This window comes from Cebus imitator, unplaced genomic scaffold (genome assembly GCF_001604975.1).
Source record: "Cebus imitator isolate Cc_AM_T3 unplaced genomic scaffold, Cebus_imitator-1.0 Scaffold9, whole genome shotgun sequence".
Taxonomy (NCBI): Eukaryota; Metazoa; Chordata; class Mammalia; order Primates; family Cebidae; genus Cebus; species Cebus imitator.
In genome coordinates, this window is record NW_016107324.1 from 3,408,654 (window position 1) to 3,420,017 (window position 11,364).

Genomic DNA, 11,364 nt, shown 5'->3' on the forward strand with positions numbered 1-11,364 from the left:
TGGCTTGTGTTTTAGTATTGAAAAATCATATCCTAATAGTGAGTGGTTTGTGTCTGTCTTACTGTAGTTATTTTAAAAAGGCAAATGTGCAGTAAACTGCTCTAAAGTAGTAGAGTTGAACTTACTTGAAAACAAATTCTAGATTTTTCTGGATATATTTGAAGTGAGTCCTCTAAAACTTTGTAACTTAACTGTTGTCACTATATGAATTAATGTACAGTTTTATGAGTCTGTACATTAATCTATAGATACAGACTATAGTATGTGAGGTAAACTAAAATTTTACTGTATGAAAACCAGAAAGCACTACAGTGTTAACATAAAGATGAAGTTAAAAGAGCTCTTATGATCTAATAAAAAGAGTAATGGCACTTTGAGGGAAATACTACATAATTTTTACCAGGTAAAAATTTTTAAAATATTATGTCATGCCCTGTATCACTGTTAAATGCATTACTAGTTTGCCAATGGGAAGCAAAGTTTGATTTTCTGTGTGTTGTCATCCCAGCAGTTAGTAAATCTACATAGTTCTACTTCTGTTTCATTTGTCTGTGTGATGATTCTTTGTATGAATCAGTAGTGTATCCTTGAGTTGTCTGTATATTTCCCACATAGAATATTTATTTAACTGTTGCCAAAAGTTGGGGTCTTGCCAAAATAATGTCTGCTTTGGGTAATTTGACCAATTAACCCTATTTGAAAAGAGGTATTTCCCCTCCTCTGACAATTGAATGTCTTCTGTATCCTTACTGACTTCGCAAATTTGGCCTACTTTCTTTTCTACCTTTCTCAGGCATCCGCAGCCAAAAAGCACATTTTGTTTATTGAAACATTAGATACTATGTTTTTTAGACTTATCAGAGCCTGTCCCAGAAATTTTGCTTTTATACTAATAAAGCGAACCCTCTTAGAACACAGTATACTTTGAAGGAGAAACTGTTACCAGTTCAGAATGAGCAAAAGTTTTCATTTGTGATAAAGCAATAGTGGATGCAGCTTTAGCTGTTGAGGTGGGACTCTGAGCAGCAGTGGGCTCTGAAAGATTATCCTTTTGTAGTTTCGTTGAATAGAAATGGAAGGATATTTACATGAGGATTTATGTATACTTTTAATATTGCTTAAGCATTTCTTGGTTTTGATAGTTTGTAAAGGATTAGACTACCTATTACACAATTTCGTATATCTATCGTAAAGTGAGTTCAGAAGGAACCTGGGAAGTCTCGAAGCCTTTCTGTTCTCATAACAAGAGCTAGGTGATTTATCGGGCAGGTTCTCTTCAGGTACACATTCATAAGAGAAGTTGTTTCAGTAGCTCTTTCTGTGTCGTTTCTAACTTGGCGAATTTCAGAATGGGCCTAACTTCAAGAACATTTATTTGAGCTAGCAATCAAGATCAAATGTTCGATCACTTTATTATGTTTGGAGTTCACCGGCAGTAGTATCCTTATTTATTCTTTAACTGAATTTGTTCTGTATATAATACATTTGGCAGTTTTACAAGCCTTGTTTGGAAGATAGCCTGTCCTGATAAAAGATAAAATGCATATTATCGTTTACATGAATTATGGATGATTAACAAGCTTTAATGATATGAGGTTTTATTGAAAGCAACAGCTTTGTTACCTTATAAGTCATATTGGTGAATTCCATGAAAGAGTACTTTTTAAATTGTGTTGAGGTTTAACATTTTATTTTGCTTTCTTTCATTATGCTAAGGATTCAACTGGCTTTGTTCATTCACCCCTCCCAGTTACTTTTTAGAGATAAAACTTACTAATCATAAGGCTGTACCTCTTTCCCATACCGTCTAGCTCATCCAAGTTGATACCAAAGGATGTGGGGCAGGATGCATGGTCACTGTGAAAGCAGGGCTATTGTGTTGTTACAGATAGCAAGAAAGGACGATTTGAAACTTCTTTTTCAGTCTTGTCCTTTCACAACCCCCAACATCTGGTAGGAACTGGTTTACTCTCAATGACTGTAATTACCATCAAATACAGCCTGAGAGTTTACTTGTGTCATTTTCAGTTTTTGTTTGATTTACGTTAAACAATTTGAGCATTTAGAGTGAGATGCTCAAGAATTTTAATTTCATGTGAGTGTGCAGAAATTATAAGAAACGATTAATTTAGGGCTGGTTGCCAAATGAAATTTTAGAACCTTCAGTGCTGCCCTTTAGTATTTTCCATCTCATACCTTTACACTGGAAATTAATTTTTTAACTTCGATCTGCAAAAGTGCATCAAAATTCTTCTGTCCATATTGTATATTTTATATATTTCTCTATGAGTCAGTGTACGCTAGAATGTACATTTATATAGAAAAAGTAATTTATATTAGCCAGGCATGGTGGTGGGCGTCTCTAATCCTAGCTACGTAGGAGGCTGAGGCAAGAGAATTGCTTGAACCCAGGGAGCAGAGATTGTACCACTGCAATCTCAGTGAACTGAGATCGTGCCACTGCACCCCAGCGTGGGTGACAGAGCAAGACCCTGTCTCAAAAAAAAATAAAAATCATACTTTAAAAGTCAAAAAATAAAGATAAATAAAATGGTTAATTTGATGTTTAAAAAAAGTAATTTATATAACAGATGAAGTAAGTCACTTTTATAACTTACCAATCTCTGATTTTTATTTGTGTCACTTCTGTGTTGCCTAGTGTTTTGAGCAGGGTTGGGGGGGCGGGGGGAGATAAACTCACCTGGCCTCACCTGTGTTGCCTAGTGTTTTGAGCAGGGTTGGGGGGGGTGGGGAGATAAACTCACCTGGCCTCACCTGTTGTTCTAGTGAGAAATACTGATACTTGCTGCCAGCTGAGCCTCCTCACACAGGGTATTAGAAGTATCAGTCCTCTAGATTAGAGCACCTCATTCGTGAGGTTCTCTGTTATTTATTTGGCTCTCCCACTAAAGCACAGGGCATAAATTTACGTGTCTGCTCTAGGGCTGGAGCTGCCTGTCACCCCCTCCTCCTCCTCTTCCTCCCTTTCCTGTGTCAAACTTACATTCTCTCCCCCATTTTGGTCTCAGGTCTGTCTCCTTTTTGTTGTTATGAGTGATGTGCAATGATTCAGACAGGGCACCTCTGCATGTTTCCACTTCCTGGAGGTTACCAGGAGGCAGCCATCCTTCCTTGGCTTGGCCAGGCATCCCCGACTCCACCCCACTTTCCCCTTGGTGGTGGAAAGGTGGGTTGGAAGCTTGTACTGGGGCATATAGCCCAGGAACGTTGCTCTGAGAAGAGGACATATGGAGTAGACACACAAATATAAGGAAGCAATTATGTTCATCAAGCTGAAAGTGGCAGATTTTGAGGAAATGTGTTTAAGGTACCACTACATAATAAAAGAGAAAGCTTGGCATTTAAATAACTTACTTCAAGAGGAAATTAGTGATGTTTTAGAAATAGAGTGGTTTTTAAGCCAACCTTGAGTAGGTACAAGCAAATTATAAACAGTCTGTCTGCTCAAGTGATTTTACTATACTTAGACTAGAAAATGGCTCCTAATCTCCCTCTGGTCCCTGTGTCCCAGTGCTGTCTCCTCATTTGTTACGATTGTCCATGTATGTATTTTGGGACATTCACAGGTGGATAATGCAATTAATAACGTTAAATCATTCTCAAACTGGGTGTGTATGACTTTAGGTAAGCAGTCACTTACTTTAATTTGAAAAGCTTTCTGATAATACTATTTAGTATATGTAGCAATACTTTTGGGAGGGAATAGCCATTTTAACAACGAAACTTGTCACCTATACATAACTATATAGGGCATTTTGCTGTGTTATATTAAAGGTTATATTTTAATGATGGAAACTGTCTTAAGTTTATATGACTTCTAGAAAGCTGCTTTCAGAGTGAAAATCTCCTAGGTCATTTGTTGAAAGCTTACTTAGATTGGATGTGTAACATTTTTTCTTATATCTCATTATTGAAACCATGGGAATTGTAGTTCAGAGAGAAGTACTGAAAGTATCTATAAGGTATCATCTGAGAAGGGCTCTGGAATATAGAGTTTTGTTGTTGTTATAGAGATGGGATCTTGCTATGTTGGCTGGTCTCCAACTCCTGGCCTCAAGTGAGCCTCCTGCCTTGGCTTCCCAAAGTACAGGGATTACAGGTGTGAGCCGCCACACCCACCCTCAGGTTTTTGATTCAGCCCCTGTCCGTTTATACCTCCTGCAAAGGCCTGGCTCCCCTCCCCACCATTTGCAATCATACCCTGTCCTCAAGGCCTGGCGCAGTGCCTCCTCCATCCCAGCCAGCAAAGTATTCTCCTCTCTTGGACCTCAAAAAGTACAGAGGAGTGGATACAGTCATCATAATACCTATCTGTACTTATTGGACTATTTCCAATATATATAAATGAATCTCCCTTCTTCCTGTTTTCTCCTTATGCTCCTCACAGTGCAAGCTTTATTTATAATGGCAGGCATTTCTTTGTTGAATGAGTGAATGAATGCATGTTTAGATGGTGGAGAAAGAGTCCAGCATGGAAGCGCATGCAGTCCAGTCCTTACTGCTTCTCCCACCTGACCATGGCTGTGGGATTAGAGGAAGAACAGCTTATTTGGTGAGGTGGCGCTTAGCTGTAACATTTCAGTGAAGAGTAGAAGTTGTGTAACCTCTGTACAAATCCCAGTTCTGTCATTGGCTAATCCACTGAGCAAGCGCTGTGCTATAGATGCTAATGATTATCCCCATTTCATAGAAGAGGTAATTAAAGCACAAGGGGTAAAGTAGCTTGTTAAGTTCACATAGCTAAAAGTGGTGAAGCTTGGACATGAATACTGGACCTTAACCTCTCAGCTATCTTGCCTCTCACAGTCTGCCTCTCTCATAGTAACTAAATACAGATTATACTTATTATCAGGCCAAAACTGTGACCACAGTGTGGGACACTGGGACTTGGTTACATTGCTCCAACCAGCAAGAAGCTTGGATATCAGCTTTCAGAATTGTACCCTTCCTTATCACCTCTTGAAGCAAATGTGTGCCATTGGTGCAGCCTCCCTGAACAGATACAATATTTCTTCATTCTGCTTACTTATGCTTACTTTAAAAAAAAAAAAAAAAGTTTCTTAACTCCACCGCACTATTGAATCAGAATAGTGGCCAGAAGAAATGATTATAATATAGCTGAGACTGAGCAGCCCGGATTACAGGGAAGAAGCAGCTGGCGGTTTGACTGGTACGTGTTACGTTCCTCAGCCCTCCTAGCTCTTTGTCCTTGCTCTTGTCTTCTCTCATCTTCCTTAAGTTCTCTGTCTTCTATGCATTTGGCCCTTCCTTTGATTATTATTCTTTTCCTATCTAGAAAGGAAAAAAAAAAACCACTACAAAAAGTAAAGGAGGTTGGAGGCAATTTAGAAACCTGGAAGCCAGAAGGAAGGTGAAGTAGCATTGAATAGGAGCTCTAGGAAAGCCTTTAAATGCTGACTTCCGCTTCTCTGGCTCGGCTGCCTTGTTTTTCTTTTGGTAAGCAGTTGCTGAACACCTTGAGTAGCAGTCTTTTATGGTTTCCTCACAATCTTTGTAAGTCTCTTTGTTTAGCTCTTTGAGTACTTAACCCTCTGTCACTGGCTTGTTCTTACTTACCAAAATAGTATTCTGATTGTGCTAGCAATGATGAGCACACACTATTTTCTTATTTTATTTATATATATGTGTGTGTGTGTGTGTGTATACATATATTATTTTATTTATTTATTTTTTTTAATTTTCTTACTGAGGAATTCAGCAAGCAGGAGCAGATCATGGTCCTTCCCTCTTGGTGTCAATAAAGTTCCCTTGACTTTGGGGGCATATCTTAAGACCTTTGGCTACAGCAGCCAGAACCAGCTGAGGGAAGGAAAGTTTGGGGGCAGGAGGATGTGAGAGAGGAAGTGACCATGCTGTGTGCAAGGAGGCAAGCTGCTACAGAGAGAGGGCACCAAGGGAGGGGCAGCCAGGCAGCTGCTGCTGGAGAGCCCCGCACAGGAGCTTCCCGAGGGGCCAGGAAGATCCCCCACTAGGGGGCATTGGTTAAGAGACCTTGTGCAGGAACTTGAGGCTTTTGGAGTATCAGATCTACCTAGTTAAATTTGAAAACCTTCAGTTTCATGTCCTGGCACTGGCTCTTCCCCGGGCTGTCTGTCCTGGGTAAGCTATCGCAGAACAGACTTTACATTGGCCAACCCAAAACAGAGACTGGGAGGAGCCCCTTACAACACCTGTAGCTTCTAGATGGTGCAAGATCACTCTTGAAACTGGAGGCTTGCAGCCCAAACCCAGAGCTGGTAGATTGTAATTGATGGTGCTGTGGAAATAAAACTCCCGTTAAAGAGTTTGGGCCTAATGAGGTAGGCTTGTTTGTTTCTTAAATGTTAATCTTTACATTTGCTCAATCTTAAAAAGATTTTTTAAAAGAGACAGCTTTTATATTAGAAATTATACATGCACATAAAACAATGTGTTAATTACTGGTGTCAAATTTCTGATTGGAGTCAAAACTCTTTTGTTGGTAAAATGATCAGATACTTCATCATCAGCTCTTTTCATTTTTTTTTTCTCTTCTCTGTTTTCTGTTTTAGTTGCTGATATGTGTTCAAGATGAGTGGGATGGGAGAAAATACCTCTGACCCGTCCAGGGCAGAGACAAGAAAGCGCAAGGAATGTCCTGACCAACTTGGACCCAGGTTAGATTCTTGCTGAGAAAAGGAATCAGTATTGTCTATGAAAGCCACATGAGTGCTTTTTTGTTATTTTAGCATTGCTTTTACTCCTGATTCAAACACTGTGTTGGTTTTTCTCTTTAACAATTAAATCTTTGAATATATACTTGCTTACATTTTAAATATGTGAATCAGTTACAGATTATATTCTTTACAAGGAGAACTGGATACTTGTGGTATCTTTTGTGTATTTGACTCTTAGAATCAATTTAATAATCTTGAGTTTTTCACACTTTCTTTTCTGTTAGATCTATACAATGTTATAACAAGAAGATCCTATAGTAAAAAGATTTGCCGTTAATTTTATAATGGGTTTTATTTTGTTGTTGTTGTTTTGTTTTTTAATGACAAAATGTTAAATCCAGGTGCTTCTTAGTTGAGAACAAAGATTGTGGCTCTTTAGTGAATAAAACAAAGAATTTTAAAGCGAATTTCATCTCTCATATTATGGGTGGAAGTGTGAATTGTTATTATGCCCATGTAGGGTAATTTGGCAGTATCAAAATTATAAATGCATATCCTGTTTGAACTAGCTGTTCCACTTCTAGGAATTTTCCTATTACTTACTTTCACACATGCAAAACGATGTGTGTATGATGTTACTCAAATTGCAAAAGATTCAGTAAAACCTAAATGTCTGTTAAACAGCTGTGGTACATCTACAACCTGGAACATAATGCAGCTGGGTAAAGAATGAGGACATTCTTTATGGGTTAATATGAAAAAATCTCTTAAGAGTATTGTTACAGACAAAAAGCAAGGTTTAGAAAATGTGTATGGAATACTACCATTTATATAAATAAGGAAGAAGAAAAGAATCTATATTGTTTTAGGATAATCAGTAAGCAGTAATTGTTGCTACCTGTTTGGTGGATGAGAACTAGGCAAATAGGGAACAAAAGTAGAGGAGAGTATTTTCACTTTTTCAGTGTTTTAAATCATATAAATAACTTTAATAATTAAAAACCGCACCTTCTACCTAATGGACAGTAAAAACATCAGACGTGAAATAGTAGGGAAGAGGGCTAGGAAAAGTCATCAAGAGAGGCAGAGCAGAGGAGAAAGGGCAAAACACCAATATTTTATATTCCCTTTTCCCCTTCTAGTTGCCAAGCAAAACATCAAGCCCATTAAATCTCCACTCTCCACATCCCAGCCCCCAGCTTTTCTAGGTTCCCTAGTACTTCCTGGTAAACCACAAACTTCTGTCTGTCAGACTGCCTTTAATAGTCAGGAGCCCTACCTGGGGAGGCAGTGGGAGAAAATGGGCACTGTTCCAGCTGTGGACTGTGGTGGCAGGTCTCTGAGCCCTCCCTCTGGGATGCTTAGGGGTCTTTCGAACACAACTCCCCTTTCTCACCTATTTATTTATTTGTTACCTTGTTGAGGGTGGGAAGGCATGGGTGGAGGGTAATGGAGAGGGCCAGAATGGGAACTGGGCTATTCTAAACATTCCAGCCACTCTCTCAATTTCCCTGTGCAAACAGAAGCTAGGGGTAAAAATGAGACTTAGAATAAAACCAAATTCTGAATTACTGCCAGTAATTCGTGGGGTGATCTTGGACAAATTGTGTAAACACTATAAAATAGAGACATTTGTATTGTATATTAGGTTTTACTTTATGAAAATCAAACATGTATAGAGATGAATATGTGAAAGTCTATTGTGAATTCAAAAATTTTTAAATTAGTATTATATACAAATAGTTTTAAATTAGTGTATACAAATAATTTTTAATTAGCATTATATACTATATACAAATAATTTTAAATTAGTATTATATACAAATAAGAAGAGCAAGTTGCTTCATGTAGCAGCCTTATATAAATACAGAAAGCTGCTACATGAAGCAACTTGCTCTTCTTCCTTACTGTAGTGTTTTGAATGTCATTTAATGGACCCCTCTTTGCACTTGACAAAATAAATTGTATGCTGTTAGTATGAGAAGGAACTCTTGAGTTTACTATTTTGTCAAATTCAAGTGAGTACATTTTTGCCTCTTGTGTTATTTTTTCATTCTAGTAACTTTTTAAACTTTAGTTGAAATTGGACTGTTTGTTTATATTTTGCATGTCATTCAGCTTGGACAGTTAACAAATTTCCTGGGTCAGTTTCACTTTTGTTTTCAACTGTAGTGTGACTTTTTGTATTATTTTAAAAGGCTGTTTGGTTTGCTTACTAACATTCTGAAGAAGCCTATAAAATTATAAAGATCTGGTTTTATTATTTTTTATGTTATACCAAAAAATACTGAAATTTATTTATTCCTATTATGACTGGGTAAACGTCTCGTCTTTCACTAATCTTAAATAAAATTTTAAATATAACCTCCTTTACCTGTTTGAAACATTCTTTTATTTGTCCATTAATTAGATGCCCACTTGTGTCAAGCACTGCGCTAATAAGCAAAGTGGTGGGCACAGTCCTGGCCACCATGGAGCTGACAGTCCAGTGGGGGACGCCAAACACATTGAACAGATTGTTTTATTACAAACTGGGCTTAGGTTGATTTTTCTAAAAAACATGGAACACTTTTGGAAAATTGTACTTTTTTCCCCCACAAAGTATTTCTGTGTTTATATAGGTAACTTTTGTTTGCTATCTTTGCATTAAACTTGTTTAAGATGGTCATTTTTCTTTTTAATAATAGCGCTCTTTCAAATACATCATAAATATGTGTTTCTTCTTTTTAGCCCCAAAAGGAACACTGAAAAACGTAATCGTGAACAGGAAAATAAATACATAGAAGAACTTGCAGAGCTGATTTTTGCAAATTTTAATGATATAGACAACTTTAACTTCAAACCTGACAAATGTGCAATCTTAAAAGAAACTGTGAAGCAAATTCGTCAGATCAAAGAACAAGGTAAGAGGACTGAATTAGTATTTTGAAGAGCTGAATTGGTTTCTTTTTTTCCCTCTGTGAGAAGTCCCTTCAGAGTCCCTTTAATCCATTTCTTATGCTTAAATTATTGATGAGGAAATGATGTCACAGTGTAAGATGAATGCAAGTATCACTTGCAGTGGTTTATAAATAGGCTTTGTATAAAATTCCACCATTCCCTAAAGACAGAGGAGACTGAGGTGGGTCAGGATGATGGAACTTTTCATGTAGTAAACTCAATTAGGTGCCTACTGATTGTCCTCCCCACACCATGGCATTTTCATGGCCTACACAGCAAGTGACCATCAAAAGTTGCAAGTAGGAGCCAGTTTGAGATGTAAACCAGAAGTAAGGAAGCGAAGCACCTCCTGTTTCAGCTAGCCAGCATGTTTGATTAGCCTGAGCCTCAACTGGCCACGCCACTAGATTAGAATTTCATATCCTGAATGACGAGATTTGAAAGGCTGTAACCTCCAGTAAGAAATTCTTCTGTGAACTTGAAACACAGAGCATGACAGCTCTCTTCTTGTGGTTTTCTTTTTTTCTGAGATGATTTTATGATTCTCTTCTTTGATATTTTTGCCTACAGAAAAGTATTAAGAAAATAATGTTTTCAGGAACACATTAGACTTTGTGATGACAAAAATAAATCTTTTTTCGGCATGTATGAACAATGTCTTGGGGCCCAGGGCCAATGTATGCTCTTGAAGTAGCTGCATATTGCTTTTCTTCAGGCTAGGGAGATTATTATCTTTTGTAATCTGGTTTTTTTTGTTGTTGTTGTTTTGGGGTTTTTGTTTTTGTTTTTTTTTGAGATGGAGTCTTAGTTGCCCAGGCTGGAATGCAGTGGTGCGATCTCAGCTCACTGCAACCTCTGCCTCCTGGGTTCAAGCAATTCTCCTGCCTCAGCCTCCCAAGTAGCTGGGATTACAGGTGCCCGCCACCATGCTCTGCTAATTTTTTAGTATTTAGTAGAAACAGGGTTTCACCATGTTTGCCAGGCTGGTCTCAAACTCCTGACCTCAAGTGACCCTCCCGCCTCGGCCTCCCAAAGTGTTGGCATTACAGGCACGAGCCACTCTGCCTGGCCTGTAATCTGTATTTGAGTGTATCCCCTTGGAGTTCAAATTTTTAAATCTGCCTTTTATGTAATATTCAAAAAAAGAGATATTTTATAAAAATCATATGTCTGTCTTTATAAACACATGAGCCTGCAACTGTCTGCTCCTCCCACAAAATCCTAACTACCTGTTAACATACTGTCTTAGCATTGTCCATTTTCATACATATACTATTGAGCTAAATTCTGTGTAAAACAGTTTACTAGTTCTGTCTTCTGAAAACATCAAAATATACATAGACCATTCACAACACAGCTTCTAACACCAGCCCACTCTGCGAATCAGCCTTTATTTCCTTTTCCCATACTTTTTTGGAAAATGTTATTTTTCCATAACATTTAACATTCAGTGGCTTTCTTCTTCCGGTACCTGTTCAGTATCCTTCATCACTTGTCTTTGTTTTCCGGGGTTCTCTAGTAATCAAAAACTCATTTTAAATCTCAGTTTTCTATCTTCATATTTTGGTGTCAGCAAAGGGATAAAAAAAAGAGTTCTAGAACTCTTAGGAGAAATAATTGGTTAAAGTTATTAACCAGGCCGGGCACGGTGGCTCACGCCTGTAATCCCAGCACTTTGGGAGGCCGAGGCGGGTGGATCACGAGGTCAAGAGATCGAGACCATCCTGGTCAACATGGTGAAACCCCG

The 11,364-nt window shown here is 38.1% G+C and overlaps 1 protein-coding gene across 12 annotated transcripts in view; it reads left to right on the forward strand.

Moving 5' to 3' along the window:
* Window positions 1-11,364, forward strand: part of NCOA2 (nuclear receptor coactivator 2) — a 306,209-nt gene that overhangs the window by 191,803 nt on the left and 103,042 nt on the right. For 11 of the 12 annotated variants that reach the window (XM_037744280.1, XM_037744284.1, XM_017544634.2 and 8 more), the window contains 2 exons: window positions 6,573-6,677; window positions 9,408-9,580. In XM_037744280.1, coding sequence (XP_037600208.1) covers window positions 6,592-6,677; window positions 9,408-9,580 — 259 coding nt within the window. In that variant the 5' untranslated portion in view covers window positions 6,573-6,591. Of the gene's footprint in view, window positions 1-6,066; window positions 6,342-6,572; window positions 6,678-9,407; window positions 9,581-11,364 lie in introns of those variants that run through there. The other variant, XM_017544688.2, reaches the window with a different exon arrangement.